The 27,303-nt window shown below is 45.6% G+C and overlaps 2 protein-coding genes and 1 long non-coding RNA gene across 5 annotated transcripts in view; 1 reads left to right on the top strand and 2 right to left on the bottom strand.

Annotated features, from left to right (window-relative positions):
* LOC121566810 (NADPH oxidase 4) overlaps window positions 1-3,190 on the bottom strand; it is a 36,632-nt gene extending 33,442 nt beyond the window's left edge. The window contains exons 1-2 of one of the 2 annotated variants that reach the window (XM_041876688.2): window positions 2,855-3,190; window positions 2,435-2,530 (exon numbers count right to left, since the gene is read on the bottom strand). In XM_041876688.2, the coding sequence (XP_041732622.1) occupies window positions 2,435-2,530; window positions 2,855-2,911 (153 nt within the window). In that variant the 5' untranslated portion in view covers window positions 2,912-3,190. The remainder of the gene's footprint in view (window positions 1-2,434; window positions 2,531-2,854) is intronic. The other variant, XM_041876690.2, reaches the window with a different exon arrangement.
* A 1,365-nt stretch (window positions 3,191-4,555) lies between these two features.
* Window positions 4,556-20,005, top strand: naalad2 (N-acetylated alpha-linked acidic dipeptidase 2). Its single transcript, XM_041876687.2, has 20 exons — window positions 4,556-4,751; window positions 6,518-6,629; window positions 7,357-7,543; window positions 9,838-9,939; window positions 10,116-10,241; window positions 10,427-10,507; window positions 10,619-10,724; window positions 12,423-12,516; window positions 12,608-12,703; window positions 13,605-13,690; window positions 13,937-14,056; window positions 16,719-16,801; window positions 16,904-16,967; window positions 17,072-17,139; window positions 18,094-18,185; window positions 18,388-18,478; window positions 18,660-18,924; window positions 19,010-19,091; window positions 19,198-19,290; window positions 19,405-20,005. Exons 1-20 carry the CDS (start codon window positions 4,670-4,672, stop codon window positions 19,592-19,594), a joined length of 2,220 nt encoding a protein of 739 aa, XP_041732621.1. The 5' UTR covers window positions 4,556-4,669; the 3' UTR covers window positions 19,595-20,005.
* LOC121566808 lies at window positions 19,912-27,275 on the bottom strand. 2 transcript variants are annotated; one of them, XR_006001003.1, is made up of 5 exons: window positions 27,205-27,275; window positions 26,986-27,123; window positions 26,721-26,771; window positions 20,737-20,800; window positions 19,912-20,568 (listed from the first exon to the last, which is right to left on the bottom strand). It is a non-coding gene; the product is annotated as an uncharacterized LOC121566808 (long non-coding RNA). The 2 variants fall into 2 exon arrangements; XR_006001002.1 differs by having other exon boundaries at window positions 26,986-27,091.
* Between the last annotated feature and the right edge of the window lie 28 nt (window positions 27,276-27,303).

Raw genomic sequence — 27,303 nt, 5'->3', positions numbered from 1 at the left:
AAGTGTTGGTCCCATGTTTCATGAGCTGAAATAAAAGATCCCAGAAATTTTCCATACGCACAAAAAGCATATTTCTCTCAAATTTGGTGCACAAATGTATTTACATCCCTGTTAGTCAGCATTTCTCTTTTGCCAAGATAATCCATCCACCTTGCAAGTGTGGCACATCAAGAAGCTGATGAAATAGCGAGATCATTACACAGGTGCACCTTGTGCTGGGGAAAATAAAGGCCACTCTAAAATGTGCAGTTTCCCCACACAACACAATGCCACAGATGTCTCAAGTTTTGAGGGAGCGTGCAATTGGCATGCTGACTGCAGGAATGACCACCAGAGCTGTTGCCAGAGAATGTGAAGAGATCCTGAGGCCTATTGTTGTGCCATTCATCCGCCGCCATCACCTCATGTTTCAGCATGATAATGCATGGCCCCATGTCGCAAGGATCTGTACACAATTCCTGGAAGCTGAAAATGTCCCAGTTCTTCCATGGCCAGCATACTCACCAGACATGTCACCCATTGAGCATGTTTGGGATGCTCTGGATCGACGTGTACGACAGCGTGTTCCAGTTCCCACTAATATCCAGCAACTTCGCACAGCCATTGAAGAGGAGTGGGACAACATTCCACAAGCCACAATCAACAGCCTGATCAACTATATGCGAAAGAGATGTGTCGCGCTGCATGAGGCAAATGTTGGTCACACCAGATACTGATTGGTTTTCTGATCCATGCCCCTGCCTTTTTTTAAGGTATCTGTGACCAACAGATGCATATCTGTATTCCCAGTCATGTGAAATCCATAGACTAGGGCCTAATTAATGTATTTCACTTGACTGATTTCCTTATATGAACTGTAACTCAGTAAAATCTTTGATATTGTTGCATGTTGCGTTTATATTTTTGTTCAGTGTAATTGGAGAATCCAGTGGGTTCTGGTAGTCTTTAATAGCTGACTCTAAAATGTTTAATTGATCGTGTATTTGTTGTTGCTGTTTGCTCTTTGTTTCTCTCTCTCTCTAGCTGCCTCTCTCTCTACCTCTCTCTCTGCCGCTCTCTCTGCCTCTCTCTCTAGCTGGCTCTCTCTCTCTCTCTGCCTCTCTCTCTCTGCCTCTCTCTCTCTGCCTCAGTCTCTCTCTTTCTGCCACTCTCTCTCTCTCTCTCTCTCTACTCTGTCGCTCTGCCTCTCTTTGCCTCTCTCTCTGCCTCTCTCTCTGCCTCTCTCTCTCTCTCTCTCTCTCTGCCTCAGTCTCTCTGCCTCTCTCTCTCTGCCTCTCTCTCTCTCTATGCCTCAGTCTCTCTGCCTCTCCCTCTCTCTGCCTCTCTCTCTGCCTCGCTCTCTCTATGCCTCAGTCTCTCTGCCTCTCTCTGTCTCTCTCTCTCTCTTTGTCTCTCTCTCACAGGTGTGTAAAGCTGCTACCCAGGAATTCATTCAGAGACCAGTGGCGTGCCTACACTTGCCCTTCTAAAAGTATGAGGAGTGTATGAAGGGTTCACCTACATCATACAGATAGCCTGCCAGAGGTGTGTGGGGGAGTTACTGCCTTTTAGATATAACTTCCATATTTGTTTCGCACTAGAGTTTTTCCTGGTCAGGTCATGTAGTCAGGAACAACTCCTGGCCCTAGGTAATGACCACTGGTACCCGTGTCACTGGCTAAGGATCCTGACAGTCTGCCTTCATGCTCTTTTAGACCAGTTTCAGCAGTGGAATGGTAACTGCATGCAAACTATAACAAGAACATCAGAGTTATATTTAAATAAAAACATTTATATTAGTGTGAGAGGCCAATAGACCAGACAATCAAGAAAATATATCTCAAAGCATTTAAATGCCATTTGTTTGATTGTGGAGGACAATTAGCTGTTTTAGTGGCCTAAACCTGCGACCCACAACGACTTGTGACAACAATTACACCAAACTCACATGGGAGTGTGTGTCACATTCCAGAGTGTCAACTGAATGTCACCAAGTCGCTGGGCTCCATCCAGTGTCTTTATATAAATATCAGCTACTGAATAGGAACCCCCTAACCCTAAAAATAAAGGAGACGTTTGTGTGTGTATGGGTGTTCCATACAGCGGGGGACGTTTAATTTGGTCCCCCAAGTTTTCTGAGAATAAATAACAATTCCAGGAAATCAGCTTCAAGTGATTTTAATTGTGTAAATCTGTTCCCAAGTATTCCCACGCATAATAGAGAGACACGTGATCGTATAAAAACGTCAGCAAGGTTTGAAATGATTATGTTTTAGTCAAATATTATATCTGTTTGGGCTTCTTGTGGTCCATCTGCAGTCTACAAATTATTTGTAATTATGTTCCAGGCCTCTGACTCAAGAAAAAAATCAGACTGCGGCTAGTTGATGATCCCTGCTATACAATATGTTCTGTGATCACGGTATAATAGCAGTGTGTTGGATTGGTGTCTTACCCCGAGCATCTGATGGAGATAGTGGTACTGCTGCCCACGGTAGTACAATAGGAACGTCCTCATGAACAACAAGGTGTTAGCTCCCAGCCACAGCACCTAACACACACACACACACACACACACACATGCACAGAAACACACAAACAAGATGTCAGTGGTGATGATGATGACGACGATGATGATGACGATGAAGATGATGAAGATGAAGATGATTATTGATAATGATTGATGATGACAACATCCAACCACATCAGCACTCTGTTCAAGTGTTAGGCTGCTTCCCAATTTCCAGTTAGGATCGAGATTGTAAATTGCAACAGCTCCACTCAGTAACTTTTCTTTAGAATAGTAAAAACATATAATAACAGTGTAATACTATAATAAAAATGTTGTATCGGGATTAGGTTGTACTATTCTTACCAGAACCAAGTGTTTTCCTCCCTCGTTCGCGACCCAACTCCGCACTGACAAAGCCATGTTTCAGCGGCACAGACCGCTGCCAAGTTTTCCAGTTTGGGAGTTTACAGAGAATCAATCCCTTTTGTTTGACTCCGAATCTCCTCCTACCAGTGAGTGACAAAAACCCGTCTCTTTGCGGATCACTCCCGATAAACCGGCATTCTAATGTCTCGCATATCTTTGGGGGGCATTTCTGTCCCGGTGTCCTTGTGCACAGCGTGGAGTATTTTAGCACCGGCGAACCGGCTTGTCGTTTTCTCCTCCTCTCTCGCTCTCTCGCTCTCTCTCTTTCTCCACCGTCTTTCTCTTTTTCTAACGGGTGAGGGCGCCACCGCACTCCATGCTCGTGGGGGTAGTTTTCCATGGTTCTTCAGTCTCCACTCTTGTGTCTGCGGTGAAAGCAACATGAAAAAAAACGGTAGGTTATTATAGAGCAGAGGGTGCAACGTCGGGGGCCTGAGAGAGTAACCTATAGGTAACAACGTAGCCTCCCCAAATTAATCATGACTAGCCTAGAGAAAACACAGCCGTAAAAGCCTAGAAGAGGAATAGCCTCTTGAATTGTAAACATTAAAGCGCTAACAGTTATTAAATGGCAGTGCTGATATCCTGAACCTTTTGTATTGTTCACCAATTTTTTTTGAAACAACTGTCAAATATAAATTTTAAGAGACAGCAAAAGAGGAAAGTTTCTTCATTACAGGAGTTTGCAAAAGACCGTGGGAGAATCTCAATTGTTTTTGCTCGACTCCTCGAGTCCTCTCTTCTGTCCCGTCCTCGCCTGCTTTTGAAAAAGGGGTCTGGGTCTAGTTTAGGCAGTAGGGTACTAGTGCCTCACTCTGGCTAGAACCGCCCACTGCAACTTAGAAGATAGATTGCCACCAAGCGCATCCGAAAACAAGTTGACACTGGCATTTTAATCTATTGTTCATAGTCATCACTATAAGTCACTAGCATGGGTGTACAGCTATGGCGGGGCTTGAACCAGAAACTGTGTGATTACAGGACAAATGCACTAGTCTACAGGCTATATATAGCCTACTCCGACCTGTGCCATGAAGGTCGAGACCTTTTTGCAGAGGCAATTGTGCGCACACATACTACAGGCAGGCACCGTTGCACCTACTAATCACCTGTGTTATTTTACGCCTGCTACGTTGGGTTAGGCAGGCAGGCACAGGAAGAAGTCTGAATCAGATCTGTGTCTTCTGCTGACAGTGTCACTCTTGGAACGTTTCCCCACCGCACATTCCAGAGCCCAGCGAGCCTCCTGCTTCACGCTCGAGCCCACCGCATGAAAGAGGCGCAGGCCTCCCTCAGCTGTCCTGGAGCTGAGCAGAGGCAGGACTGGGCGCAAAAGGGGTCAAGCGCGACCGCAGGCTGCCCAAGAGTGTGGGAAAATGTCACAGAACTATTTATATCAACTACGGAGAAACTGAGACAAACGAGGTAATGATATGATAATTAAGGTGAAAATGTAATTTATAGTTGTAGACCTAGCCCCCCCCGCCTCTCTCTCTCTCTCTCTCTCTCTCTCTCTCTGTCTCTCTCTCTGTCTCTCTCTCTGTCTCTCTCTCTGTCTCTCTCTCTGTCTCTCTCTCTGTCTCTCTCTGTCTCTGTCTCTGTCTCTGTCTCTCTCTCTCTCTCTCTCTCTCTCTCTCTCTCTCTCTCTCTCTCTCTCTCTCTCTCTCTCTCTCTCTCTCTACTTCTCACACACACGCACTCCATTATCTTGTTGGATGTGGTCGATGTTTCGGAGTGTTACCAAGCGGGACAATGAAAACCGAAAGCAGGCTCGTGCAGTGGATATGTTGGCTCACCGTTATAACATCGTTTTTCCTGACCGGGTTTATAATAGGTGAGTTATAATGCCATTTCAGGCGCTGATTATACACATTTTCAGAAGTTAAAGTTTCCTTTTACTGGCGAATGATAGTTGTAGTGGAATTTTAACCATTTGTTACTTTTGCATATCATAGTGGAGTTTATAATAATACCAAGTTTATTAACTATAATATGCATCTGTCTGGGGCAACGGTTTTATTTTTTTGGCGCGCGCCGAGAAAGGCATATTATAGTTCGCAAGGCACCTTTTCAAACGTCCGAAGTCGCTGTGTGTTACTAGTAACAGACTGAATATGAAAAAGTAGTCTTAACACAGGGTTACAAAAAAAGTGCTTATTGTCTTGTCAATGAACACGTTTAGGGGATTCTGATGAGGAAACAACAGAGTACAGTGGTATAAGCGCACACAAGTGACCATATGTGACTAAATTCCTCAGTCAGCTCTGAGATGAACTGTGACCTACATGTATTTTAGAGTTTGGAAGAGACAGGAATGCACAATGATCCACTTCGTGAATGTGTGTGTGTGTGTCACACTGTCAGGGTTATGCCAGAGTCTACTCCTCCACAAGCACAGATCACATCTGCTGACCTTTCTACCTTCTCTGTTACTAGCGTCATAACACATGACAGACACACACTCACACTAAAAGCTACATTACTACAGTATGGTGTTACACAATAACAATATTTCTCTGGCATGGTACATTGGACAGTGAAACAGCCCTAGTAAGTAGCCTATGGGTGATTCAGGGCCCCTACCTTCAGGCCATAAGACTATAGTTAACCCCTGGCTGTCTATCTGCACATACCTGCCGTCCACAGGCACCTTAAGACTATTTGCATAGACTCTCTGCATTCCCAGTTCACACACACGACACACACACACACACACACACACACACACACACACACACACACACACAGACAAACACACATATACAGTCTCACACACTACTGCTGCCTGTATTTATTATATACACCACTGTTGCTCCAGTCACTATTCCCTTTACTACTCGTCTATAACACTGAATCATATTCACACTATATTCTGTACATTTAAGTTTTTATTACTTTATTTTTTTATTACTTTGTCTACTTTTTGTATACTTTGTTATTATTGACAGTGCTATTGTGTTATTATTGACAGTGTTATTGTGTTATTATTGACAGTGTTATTGTGTTATTATTGACAGCGTTGTTGTGTTATTATTGACAGCGTTATTGTGTTATTATTGACAGTGTTATTGTGTTATTATTGACAGCGTTGTTGTGTTATTATTGACAGTGTTATTGTGTTATTATTGACAGCGTTATTGTGTTATTATTGACAGCGTTATTGTGTTATTATTGACAGCGTTGTTGTGTTATTATTGACAGCGTTATTGTGTTATTATTGACAGTGTTATTGTGTTATTATTGACAGTGTTATTGTGTTATTATTGACAGCGTTATTGTGTTATTATTGACAGTGTTATTGTGTTATTATTGACAGTGTTATTGTGTTATTATTGACAGTGTTATTGTGACTGCTGTAGTCTTGCTGCTTGTTTATGATTTACTGCAATGTTGAGGACGCTCGTAAGCATTTCAATGCACAGTTTCATTTCATTGTGTTGTATCCTGTGCATATGAATAATACACTTTTATTTGATATACAGGGAGAGTGATACTGAGTCTGTCTGTCTGTCATGGTGGGTGCTTTAAGTCTGTCTGTCAGTCAGGGTGGTGTATTAGTTTATATAACATAACATGCCTGTGTGTGTGTGTGTGTACCAGGCTGGTTTGCGAGGCCCAGCAGTACAGACACAAGCCATGATGAAGGGTCCAGACGTTACCTGAGAGAGTTTCTGGATGAGATGCGACCAGAGAACATCAGAGACCATCTCAGGTACACAATACTAGAACCCTGTTCCTCCACTACACACGCAGGTCGGCCTATTAACACTCAATCACACTCCCCCTCTCCCCCTCTCCTCCTCTCCCCCTCTCCCCCTCTCCTCCTCTCCTCCTCTCCCCCTCTCCCCCTCTCCCCCTCTCCTCCTCTCCCCCTCTCCCCCTCTCCTCCTCTCCCCCTCTCCCCCCTCTCCTCCTCTCCTCCTCTCCCCCTCTCCCCCTCTCCTCCTCTTCTTACATTATTTCTTTCTTTTTTTATTTAAGGTGGTAGATCACCTTTAATATTGCAGATAGATTGTAACTTCCATCAATGTAATTGTCTGCATCACTTCCAATACCACATATGTTTTTTTTTTCTTGCAAATATATATATATACATATACACATCCTTTAAAAAAATATATTTCCCTTTATTACTTTCCTCTTCTTACATTTTAGTCATTTAGCAGGCACTCTTATCCAGAGCGACTTACAGTAGTGAGCGCATACACTTTTACTTTTTCGTACTGGTCCTGCGTGGGAATCAAACCCACAACCCTGCGCATGCTCTACCATCTGAGCCACACGGGACCCCTTCGTCTCTGTATCTACACCTCTCTCTCTCTCTCTCTCTCTCTCTCTCTCTCTCTCTCCTCTCTCTCTCTCTCTCTCTCTCTCTCTCTCTCTCTCTCTCTCTCTCTCTCTCTCTCTCTCTCTCTCTCTCTCTCTCTCTCTCTCTGCAGGAAGTTCACCCGGTTACCCCACCTGGCCGGTACAGAGCAGAACCTCAGATTGGCTGAACAGATAAAAGGGGAGTGGCTAGAGTATGGTCTGGACTCAGTAGAGATGGTGCCTTATGATGTGCTGCTGTCATACCCCAACACATCACAACCCAACTACATCTCTATAGTAGACCAGCTGGGCAATGAGGTACACACACTCACTCACTCACTCACTCACTCACTCACACGCACATACAGTGGGGAAAAAAAGTATTTAGTCAGCCACCAATTGTGCAAGTTCTCCCACTTAAAAAGATGAGAGAGGCCTGTAATTTTCATCATAGGTACACGTCAACTATGACAGACAAATTGAGAAAAGAAAATCCAGAAAATCACATTGTAGGATTTTTTATGAATTTATTTGCAAATTATGGTGGAAAATAAGTATTTGGTCACATACAAACAAGCAAGATTTCTGGCTCTCACAGACCTGTAACTTATTCTTTAAGAGGCTCCTCTGTCCTCCACTCGTTACCTGTATTAATGGCACCTGTTTGAACTTGTTATCAGTATAAAAGACACCTGTCCACAACCTCAAACAGTCACACTCCAAACTCCACTATGGCCAAGACCAAAGAGCTGTCAAAGGACACCAGAAACAAAATTGTAGACCTGTACCAGGCTGGGAAGACTGAATCTGCAATAGGTAAGCAGCTTGGTTTGAAGAAATCAACTGTGGGAGCAATTATTAGGAAATGGAAGACATACAAGACCACTGATAATCTCCCTCGATCTGGGGCTCCACGCAAGATCTCACCCCGTGGGGTCAAAATGATCACAAGAACGGTGAGCAAAAATCCCAGAACCACACGGGGGGACCTAGTGAATGACCTGCAGAGAGCTGGGACCAAAGTAACAAAGCCTACCATCAGTAACACACTACGCCGCCAGGGACTCAAATCCTGCAGTGCTAGACGTGTCCCCCTGCTTAAGCCAGTACATGTCCAGGCCCGTCTGAAGTTTGCTAGAGTGCATCCAGAAGAGGATTGGGAGAATGTCATATGGTCAGATGAAACCAAAATAGAACTTTTTGGTAAAAACTCAACTCGTCGTGTTTGGAGGACAAAGAATGCTGAGTTGCATCCAAAGAACACCATACCTACTGTGAAGCATGGGAGTGAAAACATCATATTTTGGGGCTGTTTTTCTGCAAAGGGACCAGGACGACTGATCCGTGTAAAGGAAAGAATGAATGGGGCCATGTATCGTGAGATTTTGAGTGAAAACCTCCTTCCATCAGCAAGGGCATTGAAGATGAAACGTGGCTGGGTCTTTCAGCATGACAATGATCCCAAACACATCGCCCGGGCAACGAGGGAGTGGCTTCGTAAGAAGCATTTCAAGGTCCTGGAGTCTCCAGATCTCAACCCCATAGAAAATCTTTGGAGGGAGTTGAAAGTCCTTGTTGCCCAGCGACAGCCCCAAAACATCACTGCTCTAGAGGAGATATGCATGGAGGAATGGGCCAAAATACCAGCAACAGTGTGTGGAAACCTTGTGAAGACTTACAGAAAACGTTTGACCTGTGTCATTGCCAACAAAGGGTATATAACAAAGTATTGAGAAAATTTTGTTATTGACCAAATACTTATTTTCCACCATAATTTGCAAATAAATTCATTAAAAATCCTACAATGTGATTTTCTGGATTTTTTTTCCCTCATTTTGTCTGTCATAGTTGACGTGTACCTATGATGAAAATTACAGGCCTCTCTCATCTTTTTAAGTGGGAGAACTTGCACAATTGGTGGCTGACTAAATACTTTTTTTCCCCACTGTACGTGCACACACGCACAGACATTTCATCCTTCAGTCAACAGATGTTGTTTCTAATTGAGTGTATGATAGGCAGTTCTCAAGGGCTACCTCAGGGATCTTTTAATAGGTTAGTTACAGAGGACAGGTGCTCTCTCTCCCATGGTACATTTACATTTAAGTCATTTAGCAGACGCTCTTATCCAGAGCGACTTACAGTTAGTGAGTGCATACATTTTTCATACTGGCCCCCCGTGGGAAACGAACCCACAACCCTGGCGTTGCAAGCGCCATCCTCTACCAACTGAGCTACAGGAGGCATTGTTACCATGGAAACCACATGGTAGACCAAGGTCCCTTTAGGCTGATAACTAATGAAGAGATAAGGCCATAGCCAGTGTGTGTGTGATAGAAAGAGAGAGTGAAAGAGAGAGATAAGGTGCTGCAATGTCACAGTGACCATGTGTACCTGGTTTGGCTAGAAATCTGCTTCTTGTTTTGTTATTGACTATTTCCTATTGAATGTTGACTATTTAGTATCTGTCTGTGTGTATGTCTGTCTGAGTGTGTGTGTGTGTCTGTGTGTGTGTCTGTCTGTCTGTTTGTTTGTCTGTCTGTGTGTGTGTGTTTGTGTGTGTGTCTGTCTCGCTTTGTGTCTGTCTGTCTGCCTGTCTGTCTGTCTTCCAGGTGTTCAACACTTCTCTATCAGAGCCGGTTCCTGAGGGATATGAGAATGTCTCTGACATCGTTCCTCCCTATAGCGCCTTCTCAGCACAGGGACAACCAGTGGTAGGGTACACACACACACCCACACACACACACACACACACACACACACACACACACACACACACACACACACACACACACACACACACACACACCCACACCCACACCCACACACACACACACACACACACACACACACACACACAGAGACCTACTGACTGTGCATGTTTCCTCAGGGTGACCTGGTTTATGTGAACTATGGGCGTACAGAGGACTTCTTCCAGCTGGAGAGAGAGATGGAGATTAACGTCACTGGGAAGATCGTCATTGTCAGATATGGAAATATCTTCAGAGGAAACAAGGTATTTCTCTCTCTCTCTCTCTCTCTCTCTCTCTCTCTCTCTCTCTCTCTCTCTCTCTCTCTCTCTCTCTCCCTCTTTATCTCTCCCTCTCCCTCTTTATCTCTCCCTCTCTCTCTGTCCCCATACTCTCTCCCCCTCCCTCTCCCACTCTCATCCTCTCTCTCTCTCTCTCCATCCCTCTGTAGGTGAAAAATGCGATGCTTCATGGGGCAAGTGGTATAATCATGTTCTCGGACCCTGCAGATTACTGCGCCCCAGGAGTTCAGGTACTGTAAATAGAATATCAATGAGTAGAATAGACATCCTATTTAAAACAACAAAGAAATCTGTGAACTGAGAAACTATGTCCACTCTACTATTTGTGATTCTATGTGCAGCCATACCCCGACGGGTGGAACCTTCCAGGCGGAGGGGCACAGAGGGGTAATGTCCTCAACCTGAACGGAGCAGGAGACCCCCTTACACCAGGGTACCCTGCTAAAGGTGTGTGTGTGTCTCTGTGTGTGTTCTTATAGAGACATACAGTGAGGGAAAAAAGTATTTGATCCCCTGCTGATTTTGTATGTTTGCCCACTGACAAAGACATGATCAGTCTATAATTTTAATGGTAGGTTTATTTGAACAGTGAGAGACAGAATAACAACAAAAAAATCCAGAAAAACGCATGTAAAAAATGTTATCAATTGATTTGCATTTTAATGAGGGAAATAAGTATTTGACCCCTCTGCAAAACATGACTTAGTACTTGGTGGCAAAATCCTTGTTGGCAATCACAGAGGTAAGACGTTTCTTGTAGTTGGCCATCAGGTTTGCACACATCTCAGGAGGGATTTTGTCCCACTCCTCTTTGCAGATCTTCTCCAAGTCATTAGGTTTTCGAGGCTGACGTTTGGCAACTCGAACCTTCAGCTCCCTCCACAGATTTTCTATGGGATTAAGGTCTGGAGACTGGCTAGGCCACTCCAGGACCTTAATGTGCTTCTTCTTGAGCCACTCCTTTGTTGCCTTGGCTGTGTGTTTTGGGTCATTGTCATGCTGGAATACCCATCCACGACCCATTTTCAATACCCTGGCTGAGGGAAGGAGGTTCTCACCCAATATTTGACGGTACATGGCCCCGTCCATCGTCCCTTTGATGCAGTGAAGTTGTCCTGTCCCCTTAGCAGAAAAACACCCCCAAAGCATAATGTTTCCACCTCCATGTTTGACGGTGGAGATGGTGTTCTTGGGGTCATAGGCAGCATTCCTCCTCCTCCAAACACGGCGAGTTGAGTTGATGCCAAAAAGCTCGATTTTGGTCTCATTTGACCACAACACTTTCACCCAGTTCTCCTCTGAATCATTCAGATGTTCATTGGCAAACTTCAGACGGGCCTGTATATGTGATTTCTTGAGCAGGGGGACCTTGCGGGCGCTGCAGGATTTCAGTCCTTCACGGCGTAGTGTGTTACCAATGGTTTTCTTGGTGACTATGGTCCCAGCTGCCTTGAGATCATTGACAAGATCCTCCCGTGTAGTTCTGGGCTGATTCCTCACCATTCTCATGATCATTGCAACTCCACGAGGTGAGATCTTGCATGGAGCCCCAGGCCGAGGGAGATTGACAGGTCTTTTGTGTTTCTTCCATTTGCGAATAATCGCACCAACTGTTGTCACCTTCTCACCAAGCTGCTTGGTGATGGTCTTGTAGCCCATTCCAGCCTTGTGTAGGTCTACAATCTTGTCCCTGACATCCTTGGAGAGCCCTTTGGTCTTGGCCATGGTGGAGAGTTTGGAATCTGATTGATTGATTGCTTCTGTGGACAGGTGTCTTTTATACAGGTAACAACCTGAGATTAGGAGCACTCCCTTTAAGAGTGTGCTCCTAATCTCAGCTCGTTACCTGTATAAAAGACACCTGGGAGCCAGAAATATTTCTGATTGAGAGGGGGTCAAATACTTATTTCCCTCATTAAAATGCAAATCAATTTATAACATTTTTGACATGCGTTTTTCTGGATTTTTTTGTTGTTATTCTGTCTCTCACTGTTCAAATAAACCTACCATTAAAATTATAGACTGATCATTTCTTTGTCAGTGGGCAAACATACAAAATCAGCAGGGGATCAAATACTTTTTTCCCTCACTGTAGATGTTTCTGTGATAAGGGGGGAATATAAACATCCTCTCCCTCTCCTCCAGAATACACTTACAGGTACAACCTGGAGGAAGGGGTGGGGCTTCCTAAAATTCCAGTGCATCCTATTGGCTATCATGATGCCATCCAACTACTGAAGTGAGTATTATGATGGCAGCCAATCAGAGCTCACACACACACACATTTCCTGTGTGTAATGTAACTTCCTGTATGATGTCACCCATGGCAGGAATATGGGAGGAGACATCCCACCCAATAACTGGAAGGGAGCGTTGAATGTGTCTTATCGGATTGGACCGGGCTTCACTGACGGCTTCAGTACGCAGTAAGACACAATACACCTGGCCCTCTGTCCCTCCTTTCAAACCTCTCTCCCTTAGCCCTCTTTCTCCATCACCAATCTGTGTCTGTTTCTCTCCCTCTCTCCCTCTCCACCTCCTTTTTTTTGTTGTTGTATTTTTTACCCCTTTTTCATGGTTACGATCTTGTCTCATCGCTGCAACTCCCCAACGGGCTCGGGAGAGGGGAAGGTTGAGTCATGCGTCCCACGAAACATGACCCGCCAAGCCGCGCTTCTTAACACCCGCTTGCTTAACCCGGAAGCAAGCTGCACCAATGTGTCGGAGGAAACACTGTTCAACTGACGACCGAAGTCAGCCTGCAGGTGCCCGGCCCGCCATAAGGAGTCACTAGAGCGCGATGAGTCAAGTAAAGCCCCCCTGGCCAAACCCTCCCCAAACGATGCTGGCCCAATTGTGCGCCGCCCTATGGGACTCCCGGTCACGGCCGGTTGTGACACAGCCTGGGATCAAACCAACAGGCTGTAGTGACGCTGCGATGCAGTGCCTTGACAGCTGCGCCACTCGGGAGGCCCTCCCCTCTCTCTCTCTAATTCTCTGAAGTGTTGCCCAGAGCAGTAGAATAGAGGATCCTTGTGTGTCCCTGTGAGAGAGAAATAGACCAACGCACAACGAGTGGGGCTGAGAGAGCCTGCTCCCAGATCTGTTTGTGCTTTTGCCTACACAATTGTCATTGTCAAGACAAACATGTTCTGCATGACAATTCCACAAGGAGTTGGCAAGAGAACAGCAACAGATTGGCAACAAGGCTAGGGGTGAGGGAGGGGGCTCTCTTTGTTACCATCAACAACAGTGGAGGAGAATTGGGGTTACTAAAACAACAACGACGTAGAGTGTCTGTCTCTGTCTCCTCTCTGTGGTTCTCAGGAAGGTGCGTATGAACATCCACACCAACAACCAGGTGACCCGGATATACAACGTCATCGGGAAGTTACGAGGGGCCGTGGAGCCAGGTACCACTTCCCACAACCTTCTCTGAATGTTCTAGTAAGGACCTGTTGACCTGGTTTATGGAAACATTGTATGAGCGTTTGGCCCACAGCCTGTGTAGCCAGGGGACATGACATTGGGAGACAATAGTTCTGTGGCCCAGTGACTATATGGAGCTTCCTATACACAACTCAACACCAATAACTATCATCACTGTTTCATTTCAAATACCTGATCCCTCTCCCCCCTCCTCTCTCCGTTGTTGGCAGACCGCTATGTGATCCTGGGGGGCCACCGGGATGCCTGGGTGTTCGGGGGGATCGACCCGGTAACGGGAGCTGCCGTGGTGCACGAGAGTGTGAGGAGCGCCGGGAAACTGCTCAGAAAAGGTGTGTGTGTGGGGGGGATCAGATTAACACACACATGCATTTAAACACACACACACACACACACCACTATGTACTGAGACAAGTCTTTATGACTACAGCTGCATCATAAAAACATAAAACAGCAGACACAGGTGTAATCTGCATGAAAAACTCTGCATGCAAGAATTCTAGAATGTTCCCATACTGTAGCAGTCTGGAGAAGTTCTCTGTAATGTTCTAGAATGTTCACATACTGTAGCAGTCTGGAGTAGTTCTCTGTATTGTTCTAGAATGTTCCCATACTGTATCAAATAAAATAAAATAAAATTGTATTTGTCACATGCGCCAAATACAACAGGTGTAGACCTTACAGTGAAATGCTTACTTACAAGCCCTTAACCAACAATGCAGTTTTAAGAAAGAATACCAAAAAAAATCACAAAAAAATACTATATAAAACAATACGAAATAAAAGTAACAAATAATTAAAGAGCAGCAGTAAAAATAACAATAGCGAGGCTATATACAGGGGGCACCGGTTAGTCGAGGTAATTGGGGTAATATGTACATGTAGGTAGAGTTATTAAAGTGACTATGCATAGATAATAGTGGGCGGCAGGTAGCTTAGTGGTTAAGAGTATTGTGCCAGTAACCGAAAGGTCGCTGGTTCTAATCCCCGAGCCGACTAGGTGAAAAATCTGTCGATGTGCCCTTGAGCAAGGCACTTAACCCTAATTGCTCCTGTAAGTCGCTCTGGATAAGAGCGTCTGCTAAATGACTAAAATGTAAATGTAATAATAAACAGAGAGTAGCAGCAGAGTAAAAGAGGGGTGGTGGGGCAATGCAAATAGTCTGGGTAGCCATTTGATTAGAGATGTTCAGGAGTCTTATGGCTTGGGGATAGAAGCTGTTTAGAAGCCTCTTGGACCTAGACTTGGCGCTCCGGTACCGCTTGCCGTGCGGTAGCAGAGAGAACGGTCTATGACTAGGGTGGCTGGAGTCTTTGACAATTTTTAGGGCCTTCCTCTGACACCGCCTGGTATAGAGGTCCTGGATGGCAGGAAGCTTGGCCCCAGTGATGTACTGGGCTGTACGCACTACCCTCTGTAGTGCCTTGCGGTCGGAGGCCGAGCAGTTGCCATACCAAGCAGTGATGCAACCAGTCAGGATGCTCTCGATGGTGCAGCTGTAGAACCTTTTGAGGAGCTGAGGACCCATGCCAAATATTTTCAGTCTCCTTAGGGGGAATAGGTTTTGTCGTGCCCTCTTCACGACTGTCTTGGTGTGCTTGGACCATGTTAGGTTGTTGGTGATGTGGACACCAATGAACTTGAAGCTCTCAACCTGCTCCACTACAGCCCCGTCGATGAGAATGGGGGCGTGCTCGGTCCTTTTCTTTTTCCTGTAGTCCACAATCATCTCCTTTGTCTTGATCACATTGAGGGAGAGGTTGTTGTCCTGGCACCACACGGCCAGGTCTCTGACCTCCTCCCTATAGGCTGTCTCGTCGTTGTCGGTGATCAGGCCTACCACATGTTGTGTCATCGGCAAACTTAATGATGGTGTTGGAGTCGTGCCTGGCCATGCAGTCATGAGTGAACAGGGAGTACAGGAGGGGACTGAGCACGCAACCCTGAGGGGCCCCTGTGTTGAGGATCAGCGTGGCGAATGTGTTGTTACCTACCCTTACCACCTGGGGGCGGCCCGTCAGGAAGTCCAGGATCCAGTTGCAGAGGGAGGTGTTTAGTCCCAGGGTCCTTAGCTTAGTGATGAGCTTTGAGGGCACTATGGTGTTGAATGCTGAGCTGTAGTCAATGAATAGCATTCTCACATAGGTGTTCCTTTTGTCCAGGTGTGAAAGGGCAGTGTGGAGCGCAATAGAGATTGCATCATCTGTGGATCTGTTGGGGCGATATGCAAATTGGAGTGGGTCTAGGGTTTCTGGGATAATGGTGTTGATGTGAGCCATGACCAGCCTTTCAAAGCACTTCATGGCTACAGACGTGAGTGCTATAGGTCGGTAGTCATTTAGGCAGGTTACATTAGTGTTCTTGGGCACAGGGACTATGGTGGTCTGCTTGAAACATGTTGGTATTACAGACTCAGACAGGGAGAGGTTGAAAATGTCAGTGAAGACACTTGCCAGTTGGTCAGCGCATGCTCGGAGCACACGTCCTGGTAATCCGTCTGGCCCTGCGGCCTTGTGAATGTTGACCTGTTTAAAGGTCTTACTCACATCAGCTACGGAGAGCGTGATCACACAGTCGTCCGGAACAGCTGATGCTCTCATGCATGTTTCAGTGTTACTTGCCTCGAAGCGAGCATAGAAGGAATTAAGCTCGTCTGGTAGGCTCGTGGGCTGTGCTTCCCTTTGTAGTCTGTAATAGTTTGCAAGCCCTGCCACATCCGACGAGCATCGGAGCCAGTGTAGTACGATTCGATCTTAGTCCTGTATTGACACTTTGCCTGTAGCAGTCTGGAGTAGTTCTCTGTATTGTTCTAGAATGTTCCCATACTGTAGCAGTCTGGAGTAGTTGTCTGTATTGTTCTAGAATGTTCTATCAGGCCTGTTTCCTTATATTATGTTTGTCTCTGAGAAGTGGTGTGTATTTTAGAGGTTCAATGCATTTGGCCCAGTGTGTTTTCTCTGGACTTTCAGTGTGTGTGTGTGTGTGTGCTATAGGCTGGAGACCCAGGAGGACCATAGTATTTGCCAGTTGGGACGCAGAGGAGTTTGGACTGCTGGGATCAACAGAGTGGGCTGAGGTACTACACACATTATGTGAGGTTGTGGCGAGGGAGAAGTGCACTGTAGTGCTCTGTTAACAGAGAGGACTAAACTCTAATCTAAATGTCTGTCCTTGACAGGAAAACGCCAAAGCGCTGCAGGAGAGAGCAGTGGCTTACATCAATGCAGACTCAGCGATAGAGGGTGAGTTTGTGTGTGTGTGTGTGTGTTGGGGTGGGGTTGGGAAGGTTGTCACATATGAAAATGACACTCAGGTGTGTGTGTGTGTGTTTCTTTGTGTGTTGCAGGTATGTACACATTGAGGATAGACTGCACTCCCTCCCTCCACAACTTGGTGTACGACATCACGAAACAGGTAAACTTGAATCAACTGTCTATTTCTGGATTACACTGTGACGTTTCGCTTTCCAGGAAGTAGCCTTGTAGTTTTTGAACTTTTGTACACTTTTTGAATAGTATTCAATGGGCAAAAACATTTTTTCAGCACAAAACTTCATAAAAGGCATCTGGCAGAAGTAAATTAATCCACAAACACAAATGTAATTTTATATATATCTTAAATGACCGTGTTTTCACGAATTTGATCAAGCTCATTCAAAAGATTAGGGGACATGATATGGAAGTAAAGCAGAAGAGACGGTTACTTTCACAGGGTACAGACCGACATTGTTCCTGACTATACTGAGTGTACAAAACATTAAAACTGCTCTTTCCATGACATAGACTGACCAGGTGAATCCAGGTAAAAGCTATGATCCCTTATTAATGTCCACTTAAATCAGTGTAGATGAAGGGGAGGAGACAGGCTAAAAGGATTTTTAAGCCTTGAGACAATTGAGACATGGATTGTGTGTGTGTGTGCCATTTAGAAGGTAAATGGGCAAGACAAAAAATGTAAGTGCCTTTGAACGGGGTATGGTAGTAGGTGCCAGGCGCACCGGTTTGTGTGAAGAACTGCAACGCTGCTGGTTTTTTCACGCTCAACAGTTTCCCGTGTGTATCAAGAATGGTCCACCACACAAAGGACATCCAGCCAACTTGACACAACTGTGGGAAGCATTGGAATCAACATGGGCCAGAATACCACCTTGTAGACACCTTGTAGAGTCCATGCCCCGACGAATTTAGTCTTTTCTGAGGGCTGTTCTATACAACTATAGTCACATTGAACACCACAATGGGTATTGCTGCTACCTACAGGCTCAGAGTGGTCATAGTAAGTCTTTAACAAATTACATGACCCCACACCTGCTGGTGCATGCCAATGCAGAAAACATTAGTTTATTCCACTCTCCATCTCTCTGTGTAGGTGTCAAGTCCAGAAGAGGGAGAGGAGGGGGTGTCTCTGTATGAGAGCTGGCACAAGCGGGACAACTGGACAGATGACCGCGATGCACCCAGGTCAGACCCATCACCAACCACAATAGACTTGTCACTGATCACATATGCACTTTTATTGATTTATTGAATTTACATTTCAGATTTTTGTCATTTAGCAGACGCTCTTATCCAGTCCGACTTATTTGGTGTATATTTTTTTTTAAATATGAACCAACCTTTTGTGGTTTTCCCTCTCTCTCTCTCTCTCTCTCTCTCTCTGTAGGATCAGTAAGCTGGGTTCAGGCAGTGACTTTGAGGCGTATTTCATCCGACTGGGCATCGCAGCAGGCAGGGCCCGATATACCAAGAACAGGGTGAGGGACATTGTTCTAGGGGCGGACAGGGGAACCTGGAGACAGGAGCACATTGCAGATGTCCTTTTGATGCAATACAATAGCCCACCACCAATTTGGGGGTTATCATTGGGAATTTGATGTAGGAATAAACATGAATATTTTTTCATGCAAACAAACCTGTGTGTATTCTACTTTGTAGAAGACAGAGCGGTACAGCAGCTACCCAGTGTATCACAGTGTGTATGAGACCTTTGAGTTGGTGGAGAGGTTCTACGACCCTTCCTTCCAGAAGCTCAGAGCCGTAGCTCAGGTCAGGGGAGGCCTCATCTTCCTATTGGCTGATTCCCAGCTCCTCCCCCTGGACGCCAGCCAATACGCTGGCTCTCTGACAAAGTATGCCCACACCATCGCTCAGCTGGGACAGAAACACCCAGATGCTCTTGTGACATATGGGGTATCATTCGGTAAGAGAAAACACACACGTTTACATACAAAGACACTCATTCTGAATCCCCCATCACCTACAAAGTCTAATTTGTTTCTGTCCAGATTCTCTGTTCTCTGCGGTGGAGAACTTCACTGTGGCTGCCAGGGACTTCCATGAGCGTCTCAACACTCTGGACAGGACAGAGTAAGAGAGAGTGTGTGTGTGTGTGTGTGTGGTTTCCAGCGTGTCTTCATAGGTGTGTGTATTGTTGTGGAAGTGTGTTAACAGGTGTGTCCCCCTACTCTCTCAGCCCTATACAGGTACGTATGGTCAATGACCAGCTAATGTACCTGGAGAGAGCCTTCGTGGACCCGCTAGGTTTACCTGGCCGACCATTCTACAGGTGAGACCCACGTAAAGCACATACTCAGTGTTGTGTAACGTCTTCATAATCAGTTTAGAATCATATTTTATTTTTTTGCCTCATATTTTCTCTCACCCTCTTCCCTCTTTTCAGGCATGTGATCTTTGCTCCCAGCAGTCATAATAAATATGCTGGCGAGTCCTTCCCTGGCATCTATGATGCGCTGTTTGACATCGAGCACGCAGCCAATCCCAAACAGGCGTGGGAGGAAGTGAGGCGACAGATCAGCATCGCTGCGTTTACCGTCCACGCTGCCGCCATGACACTCACACCCCCTGCCTAACACACACACACACACACACACACACACACAGCACCTGATAAAGACACACCAGCCCAGCCTTATACTCCATGCTATATCTGCACCAGTAGTCTGAAGCCACATCATCTCCCACCGCTGGACATACTATGTGGGTGCATTTAGTAAAACTGCCCGATTTGGAAAATAAAAATAGACTTTGAATAACGTTTGTGAGCTTCATCCCTCTGATATAAAGATAGCCCATACTGAGCAGTATAATTACAATGTAGGTGCAGAGTTTTATTACGTTTGTGTGATTTTTTTCAAAGACTGTTAAAGCACGACCATGATTGCTAAGGTAAGAGAACATTGTTTTACCGGTTATATTTGCTGGAAGGCAGCTGATATCAATAAAATGGCACAAACAGTCTCAAATGCACTTGACAAAGAACAGGAGGACTGATCCGTGTGTGTGTGTGTGTGCTTGAAAACTGCTGACATTCTGACTCGCTGTACCTAATTGCTCATTAGCTACAAATCCTGATGATCCATTAGCTACAGATCCTGAAGAGTGTTTCTATGGTGATAGCTGCCTGGATCTCTTCTCATTTGAGAAGATAGGGGAGGTAGTAGAAAGAGCTGATGGTTATTGCCTTCAGACAGTGTTTCAGTGCAGTGAAGTTTAGTCTCTGCATTCTGAGTAGAATGTCATTGGTGTCATTAGTGCCCAGTGTAATTCTACAACTAAATACAGAAAGCCTGCATACGTACGATATACATACTGCTCTCAGCCTACCACCAACAGGGTACAGGTTCATAAAAAAGTATGGGAGCAGCATGTAGTGTGCTAGATTTCATTCTCTCTGTCTGGTTCTATGCATTCCCCTTTCTGTTCTCCTTCCCCCCCTCAGTGCACATGTCTGTGGGAGAGGGCAGGTCCAGACAGGCCCCTTCCTCATGGAGATCTCCATCTTAGCAGCCATCATGTTCACCACGCTGCTACTCTCGTCTATCACCTAGGAGACATGTGAGGGAGATCAATTATATGAATACCACAGAGATCCTATTAAATTACTTAGTAACGTAATAGGATAGTACTTAGAGTTCTAATTGGTACTTATATGATGACTTCTGCCTATCCATACTGCCAGAAGGAACAGCTCATCATCATCTTCATCACTCACCCCCCATAAGTTGATCTTCTGCTCAAACTCCTTCTCCCCCTCAAAAGACCACAAGGATGATCACCTAGAACACAACACAGATATACTAACCACTCACTCAAAATGCAAACATTTTCAAATCAAAATCGAATCAAATTTTATTTGTCACATGCGCCGAATACAACAGGTGTAGACCTTACAGTGAAATGCTTACTTACAAGCCCTTAACCAACAATGCAGTTTTAAGAAAAATAAGTGTTAAGAAAGTATTTACTAAATAAACTGAAGTAAAAAATAAGAAGAAAATAGAAAAATAACAAATAATTAAAGAGCAACAATAAAATAACACTATCAAGGCTATATACAGGGGGTACCAGTACAGAGTCATTGTGCGGGGGCACAGGTTAGTCGAGGTAATTGAGGTAATGTGTACAATACCGGTTTTAGAACCGGTATTGTAGAAAGTTTTAGAACACCTACTCATTCAAAGGTTTATCTTTATTTTGTACTATTTTCTACATTGTAGAATAATAGTGAAGACATCAAAACTATGAAATAACACATATGGAATCATGTAGTAACCAAAGAAGTGTTAAACAAATCAAAATATATTTTATATTTGAGATTTTTCAAATAGCCTCCATTTGCCTTTCTCTCAACCAGCTTCACCTGGAATGCTTTTCCAACAGTATTGAAGGAGTTCCCACATATGCTGAGCACTTGTTGGCTGCTTTTCCTTCACTCTGCGGTCCAACTCATCCCAAACCATCTCAATTTGGTTGAGGTTGGGGGATTGTGGAGGCCAGGTCATTTGATGCAGCACTCCATCACACTCCTTCTTGGTAAAATAGCCCTTACACAGCCTGGAGGTGTGTTTGGCCATTGTCCTGTTGAAAACCAAATGATAGTCCCACTAAGCCCAAACCAGATGTGATGGCATATCGCTGCAGAATGCTGTGGTAGCCATGCTGGTTAAGTGTGCCTTGAATTCTAAATAAATCACAGACAGTGTCACCAGCAAAGCACCCCCACACCATAGCACCTCCTCCATGCTTTATGGTGGGAAATACACATGCAGAGATCATCCATTCACCCACACCGTGTCTCACAAAGATATGGCGGTTGGAACCAAAAATCTCAAATTTGGACTCCAGACCAAAGGACACATTTTCACCGGTCTAACGTCCATTGCTCGTGTTTCTTGGACCAAGCAAGTCTCTTCTTATTATTGGTGTCCTTTAGTAGTGGTTTCTTTGCAGCAATTCGACCATGAAGGTCTGATTCACACAGTCTACTCTGAACAGTTGATGTTGAGATGTGTCTGTTACTTGAACTCTGTGAAGCATTTATGAGGCTGTTAACTCTAATGAACTTCTCCGCTGCAGCAGAGGTAACTCTGGGTCTTCCATCCCTGTGGCGGTCCTCATGAGAGCCAGTTTCATCATAGTGCTTGATGGTTTTTGCGACTTCACTTGAAGAAACAGACATATCAGTATGGATGACGGATCACCACCTCAAGCTGAACCCTGGCAAGACGGAGCTGCTCTTCCTCCCGGGGAAGGACTGCCCGTTCCATGATCTCGCCATCACGGTTGACAACTCCGTTGTGTCCTCCTCCCAGAGTGCGAAGAGCCTTGGCGTGACCCTGGACAACACCCTGTCGTTCTCCGCTAACATCAAGGCGGTGACCCGATCCTGCAGGTTCATGCTCTACAACATTCGGAGAGTACGACCCTGCCTTACACAGGAAGCGGCACAGGTCCTAATCCAGGCACTTGTCATCTCCCGTCTGGATTACTGCAACTCGCTGTTGGCTGGCCTCCCTGCCTGTGCCATTAAACCCCTACAACTCATCCAGAACGCCGCAGCCCGTCTGGTGTTCAACCTTCCCAAGTTCTCTCACGTCACCCCCCTCCTCCGCACACTCCACTGGCTTCCAGTTGAAGCTCGCATCCGTTACAAGACCATGGTGCTTGCCTATGGAGCAGTGAGGGGAACGGCACCTCTGTACCTTCGGGCTCTGATCAGTCCCTACACCCAAACGAGGGCATTGCGTTCATCCACCTCTGGCCTGCTGGCTCCCCTTCCTCTGCGGGAAGCATAGTTCCCGCTCAGCCCAGTCAAAACTGTTCGCTGCTCTGGCACCCCAATGGTGGAACAAGCTCCCTCACGACGCCAGGACAGCGGAGTCACTCACCACCTTCCGGAGACATTTGAAACCCCACCTCTTTAAGGAATACCTGGGATAGGATAAAGTAATCCTTCTACCCCCCAAAAAAAAATTGTAAAGTGGTTATCCCACTGGCTATAGGGTGAATGCACCAATTTGTGAGTCGCTCTGGATAAGAGCGTCTGCTAAATGACGTAAATGTGCCCTTGAGCAAGGCACTTAACCCTAATTGCTCCTGTAAGTCGCTCTGGATAAGAGCGTCTGCTAAATGACTAAAATGTAAATGTAAATGTAAACTTTCAAAGTTCTTGAAATGTTCTGTATTGACTGACCTTCATGTCTTAAAATTGCTCCTGTAAGTCGCTCTGGATAAGAGCGTCTGCTAAATGACTAAAATGTAATGTAAATGTTAAAGTAATGATGGACTGTCATTTCTCTTTGCTTATTTGAGCTCTTCTTGCCATAATATGGACTTGGTCTTTTACCAAATAGGGCTATCTTCTGTATACCCCTCCTACCTTGTCACAACACAACTGATTGGCTCAAACGCATTGAGAAGGAAATAAATTCCACAAATTAACTTTTAAGAAGGCACACCTGTTAATTGAAATGCATTCCAGGTGACTACCTCATGAATCTGGTTGAGAGAATGTCAATAGTGTGCAAAGCTGTCATCAAGGCAAAGTGAGGCTACTTGAAGAATCTCAAATATAAAATATATTTTGATTTGCTTAAAACTTTTTTGGTTACTACAGATGTGTTATTTCATAGTTTTGATGTCTTAACTATTATTCTACAGTGTACAAAATAGTAAAAATAAAGAAAAACCCTTGAATGAGTAGGTGTTCTAAAACTTTTGACCAGTAGCATACATTTAGTAGAGGTAAAGTGACTATGCATAGATAAACAGAGAGTAGTAGCAGCGTAAAAATGCAAATAGTCCGGGTAGCCATTTGATTAGATGTTCAGGAGTCTTATGGCTTGGAGGTAGAATCTGTTAAGAAGCCTTTTGGACGGCCTTTTGGACCTAGACTTGGCGCTCCGGTACCGCTTGCAGTGCGGTAGCAGAAAGAACAGTCTATGACTAGGGTGGCTGGAGTCTTTGGCAATTTTTAGAGCCTTCCCCTGACACTGCCTGGTATAGAGGTCCTGGATGTCAGGAAGCTTGGCCCCAGTGATGTACTGGGCCGTACACACTACCCTCTGTAGTGCCTTGTGGTCGGAGGCCGAGCAGTTGCCATACCAGGCGGTGATGCAACCAGTCAGGATGCTCTCGATTGTGCAGCTGTAGAACTTTTTGAGGATCTGAGGACCCATGCCAAATCTTTTCAGGCTCCTGAGGGGGAATAGGTTTTGTCGTGCCCTCTTCACGACTGTCTTGGTGTGTTTGGACCATGATAGTTTGTTGGTGATGTGGACACCAAGGAACTTGAAGCTCTCAACCTGCTCCACTGCAGCCTCGTCGATGAGAATGGGGGCATGCTCGGCCCTCCTTTTCCTGTAGTCCATGATCATCTCCTTTGTCTTGATCACGTTGAGGGAGAGGTTGTTATCCTGGCACCACACTGCCAGTTCTCTGACCTCCTCCCTATAGGCTGTCTCATCGTTGTCGGTGATCAGGCCTACCACTGTTGTGTCGTCGGCAAACTTAATGATGGTGTTGGAGTCGTGCTTGGCCGTGCAGTCATGGGTGAACAGGGAGTACAGGAGGGGACTGAGCACGCACCCCTGAGGGGCCCCCGTGTTGAGGATCAGCGGTGCAGATGTGTTGTTACCTACCCTTACCACCTGGGGGCAGCCCGTCAGGAAGTCCAGGATCCAGTTGCAGAGGGAGGTGTTTAGTCCCAGGGTCCTTAGCTTAGTGATGAGCTTTGAAGGCACTATTGTGTTGAATTGTATTGTACATCACTGGGGCCAAGCTTCCTGCCATCCAGGACCTCTATACCAGGCGGTGTCAGAGGAAGCCCCTAAAAATTGTCAAAGACTCCAGCCACCCTAGTCATAGACTGTTCTCTATGACTAGGGTGCAGCACCAAGCGGTACCGGAGCACCAAGTCTAGGTCCAAAAGGTTTCTCAACAGCTTCTACCCCAAGCCATAAGACTCCTGAACGGCTAATCATGGCTACCCTGACTATTTGCACTGCCCACCCACCTCACCCCATCCCCCTCTTTTACGCTGCTGCTACTCTGTTTATTATTATTTATTTTTTAAACTGCATTGTTGGTTAAGGGCTTGTAAGTAAGCATTTCACTGTAATGTCTACACCTGTTGTATTCGGCGCATGTGGCAAATAAAATGTGATTTGATTTGATTTGAATAGCATTCTCACGTAGGTGTTTTTTTTGTCCAGGTGGGAAAGGGCAGTGTGGAGTGAGTGAATCTCTTGGTAGTCCGTAATAGTTTGCAAGCCCTGTCACATCCGACGAGCGTCGGAGCCGGTGTAGTAGGATTCAATCTTAGTCCTGTATTGACGCTTTGCCTGTTTGATGGTTTGTCAGAGGGCGTCCGGGTTAGAGTCCCGCTCTTTGAAAGTGGCGGCTCTACCTTTTAGCTCAGTGCGGATGTTGCCTGTAATCCATGGCTTCTGGTTGTGGTGTGTACGTTTGATCACTGTGGGGACGACGTCATCGAAGCACTTATTGATGAAGCCAGTGACTGATGTGGTGTACTCCTCAATGGCATCGGAAGAATTCCTGAACATATTCCAGTCTGTGCTAGCAAAACAGTCCTGTAGCTTAGCATCTGCGTCATCTGACCACTTCCGTATTGAGCGAGTCACTGGTACTTCCTGCTTTAGTTATTGCTTGTAAGCAGGAATCAGGAGGATAGAGTTATGGTCAGATATGCCAAATGGAGGGCGAGGGAGAGCTTTTCACGCATCTCTATGTGTGGAGTAAAGGTGGTCTAGAGTTTTTTTCCCTCTAGTTGCACATGTAACATACTGGTAGAAATGAGGTAAAACAGATTTAAGTTTCCCTGCATTAAAGTCCCCGGCCACTAGGAGCGCCGCCTCTGGATTTTCTTGTTTGCTTATGGTCTTATACAGCTTGTTGAGTACGGTCTTAGTGCCAGCATCGGTTTGTGTGGTGGTAAATAGACAGCTATGAAAAATATAGATTAAAACTCTCTTGGTAAATAGTATGGTCTACAGCTTATCATGAGATACTCTACACCAGGTGAGCAAAACCTAGAGAATTCCTTAATATTAGATTTTGTGCACCAGCTGTTATTGACAAATAGACCCAGCCAGCTGTATGTTGTTCATGTCGTCGTTCAGCCACGACTCAGTGAAACATAAGATATCCCGTTGGTAGGATAGTCTTCATCGGAGCTCATCCAGTTTATTATCCAATGATTGCACGTTGGTTTAATAGGACAGATGGTAGAGACCGGTTACCCACTCGGCGTCGGGTTCTTACAAGGCACCCCGACCTACGACCCCTATATCTCCATCTCTTCTTCATGCGAATGACGGGGATTTGGGCCTTGTCCAGTGTCTGAAGTAAATCCTTTGCGTCCGACTCGTTAAATAAAACATATTTGTCCAGTATGAGGTGAGTAATCGCTGTTCTGATATTCAGAAGCTCTTTTCGGTCAAAAGAGACGGTGGCAGAAACATTATGTACAAAATAAGTTACAAATAACACGAAAAAACACACACAATAGCACAATTGGTTAGGAGCCCGTAAAACGGCAGCCATCTCCTCCGCCGCCCTTCTCACTATTCCAATACAAATATCTATGTGCCTGTGTTTGGTGTGTACCATTGTGCTGTTGGCCTCTGCATAGCTGAGCTCTGGTAGAGAGTTATTGGCATAGATAGAGAAGATTACCTGGCTGCCGTTCTGTTGCCAATCAAAACTACACGGTACCACCTTCATCCCCTGGAGAGAGAGAGAGGGAGACAGACACAGAGAGAGAGATTGAGTGTAGAGAGAAAGCGAGAGACAGAGATGAGTGAGAGAGAAAGAGAGGGAGAGAGAGATAGAGTGACAGAGAGAGAGCAAAAGACAGAGAGAGGGGGCCATCGGCACTTCTGATTGTGTGTACCTGAGGCTGTCTGAGTCAGTGCCTGAGATAAACTGAAGGGGTCCTGACCTTATCTGGTTTCCTCCAGAGGTGACTTCCTGTGGTGCAGCCCTCCTGGGCCAGGAAACCGTTAAAGTCAGATGTCTTCCTCCTACAGCAGCTCCAGAACTTCATCCTGACAGACAGGGGACAGCACAGAACAGAGGCCTTCATCGCACCTCTATCCAGATGAACTAGACAGGAGGAGGACATATTGGCATCAGAATCTCAAGTGTTTTTGCGTCTCACCCCTCGTGGAAGTTGGGGACTCCAGGGTGGTGTTTACACTTCTCCTCGTTACTCCCTGGACCAGAGAAAGATTGCAAGGGAGAGAAACCAGGACACACA

Source organism: Coregonus clupeaformis, chromosome 5 (genome assembly GCF_020615455.1).
Source record: "Coregonus clupeaformis isolate EN_2021a chromosome 5, ASM2061545v1, whole genome shotgun sequence".
Taxonomy (NCBI): domain Eukaryota; kingdom Metazoa; phylum Chordata; class Actinopteri; order Salmoniformes; family Salmonidae; genus Coregonus; species Coregonus clupeaformis.
This window is presented reverse-complemented; position numbering and strand designations above follow the sequence as displayed.

Bases quoted from the DNA above. Each gene is read 5' to 3' on its own strand.
- naalad2 (XM_041876687.2), top strand. From the start codon at position 4,670: ATGAAAACCGAAAGCAGGCTCGTGCAGTGGATATGTTGGCTCACCGTT. The intron at 10,725-12,422 runs GTGTGTGTGTGT...CCTCTCCTCCAG, and splicing joins ACCAGGGTACCCTGCTAAAG to AATACACTTACAGGTACAAC. The intron at 19,291-19,404 runs GTGAGACCCACG...CCCTCTTTTCAG, and splicing joins CCTGGCCGACCATTCTACAG to GCATGTGATCTTTGCTCCCA.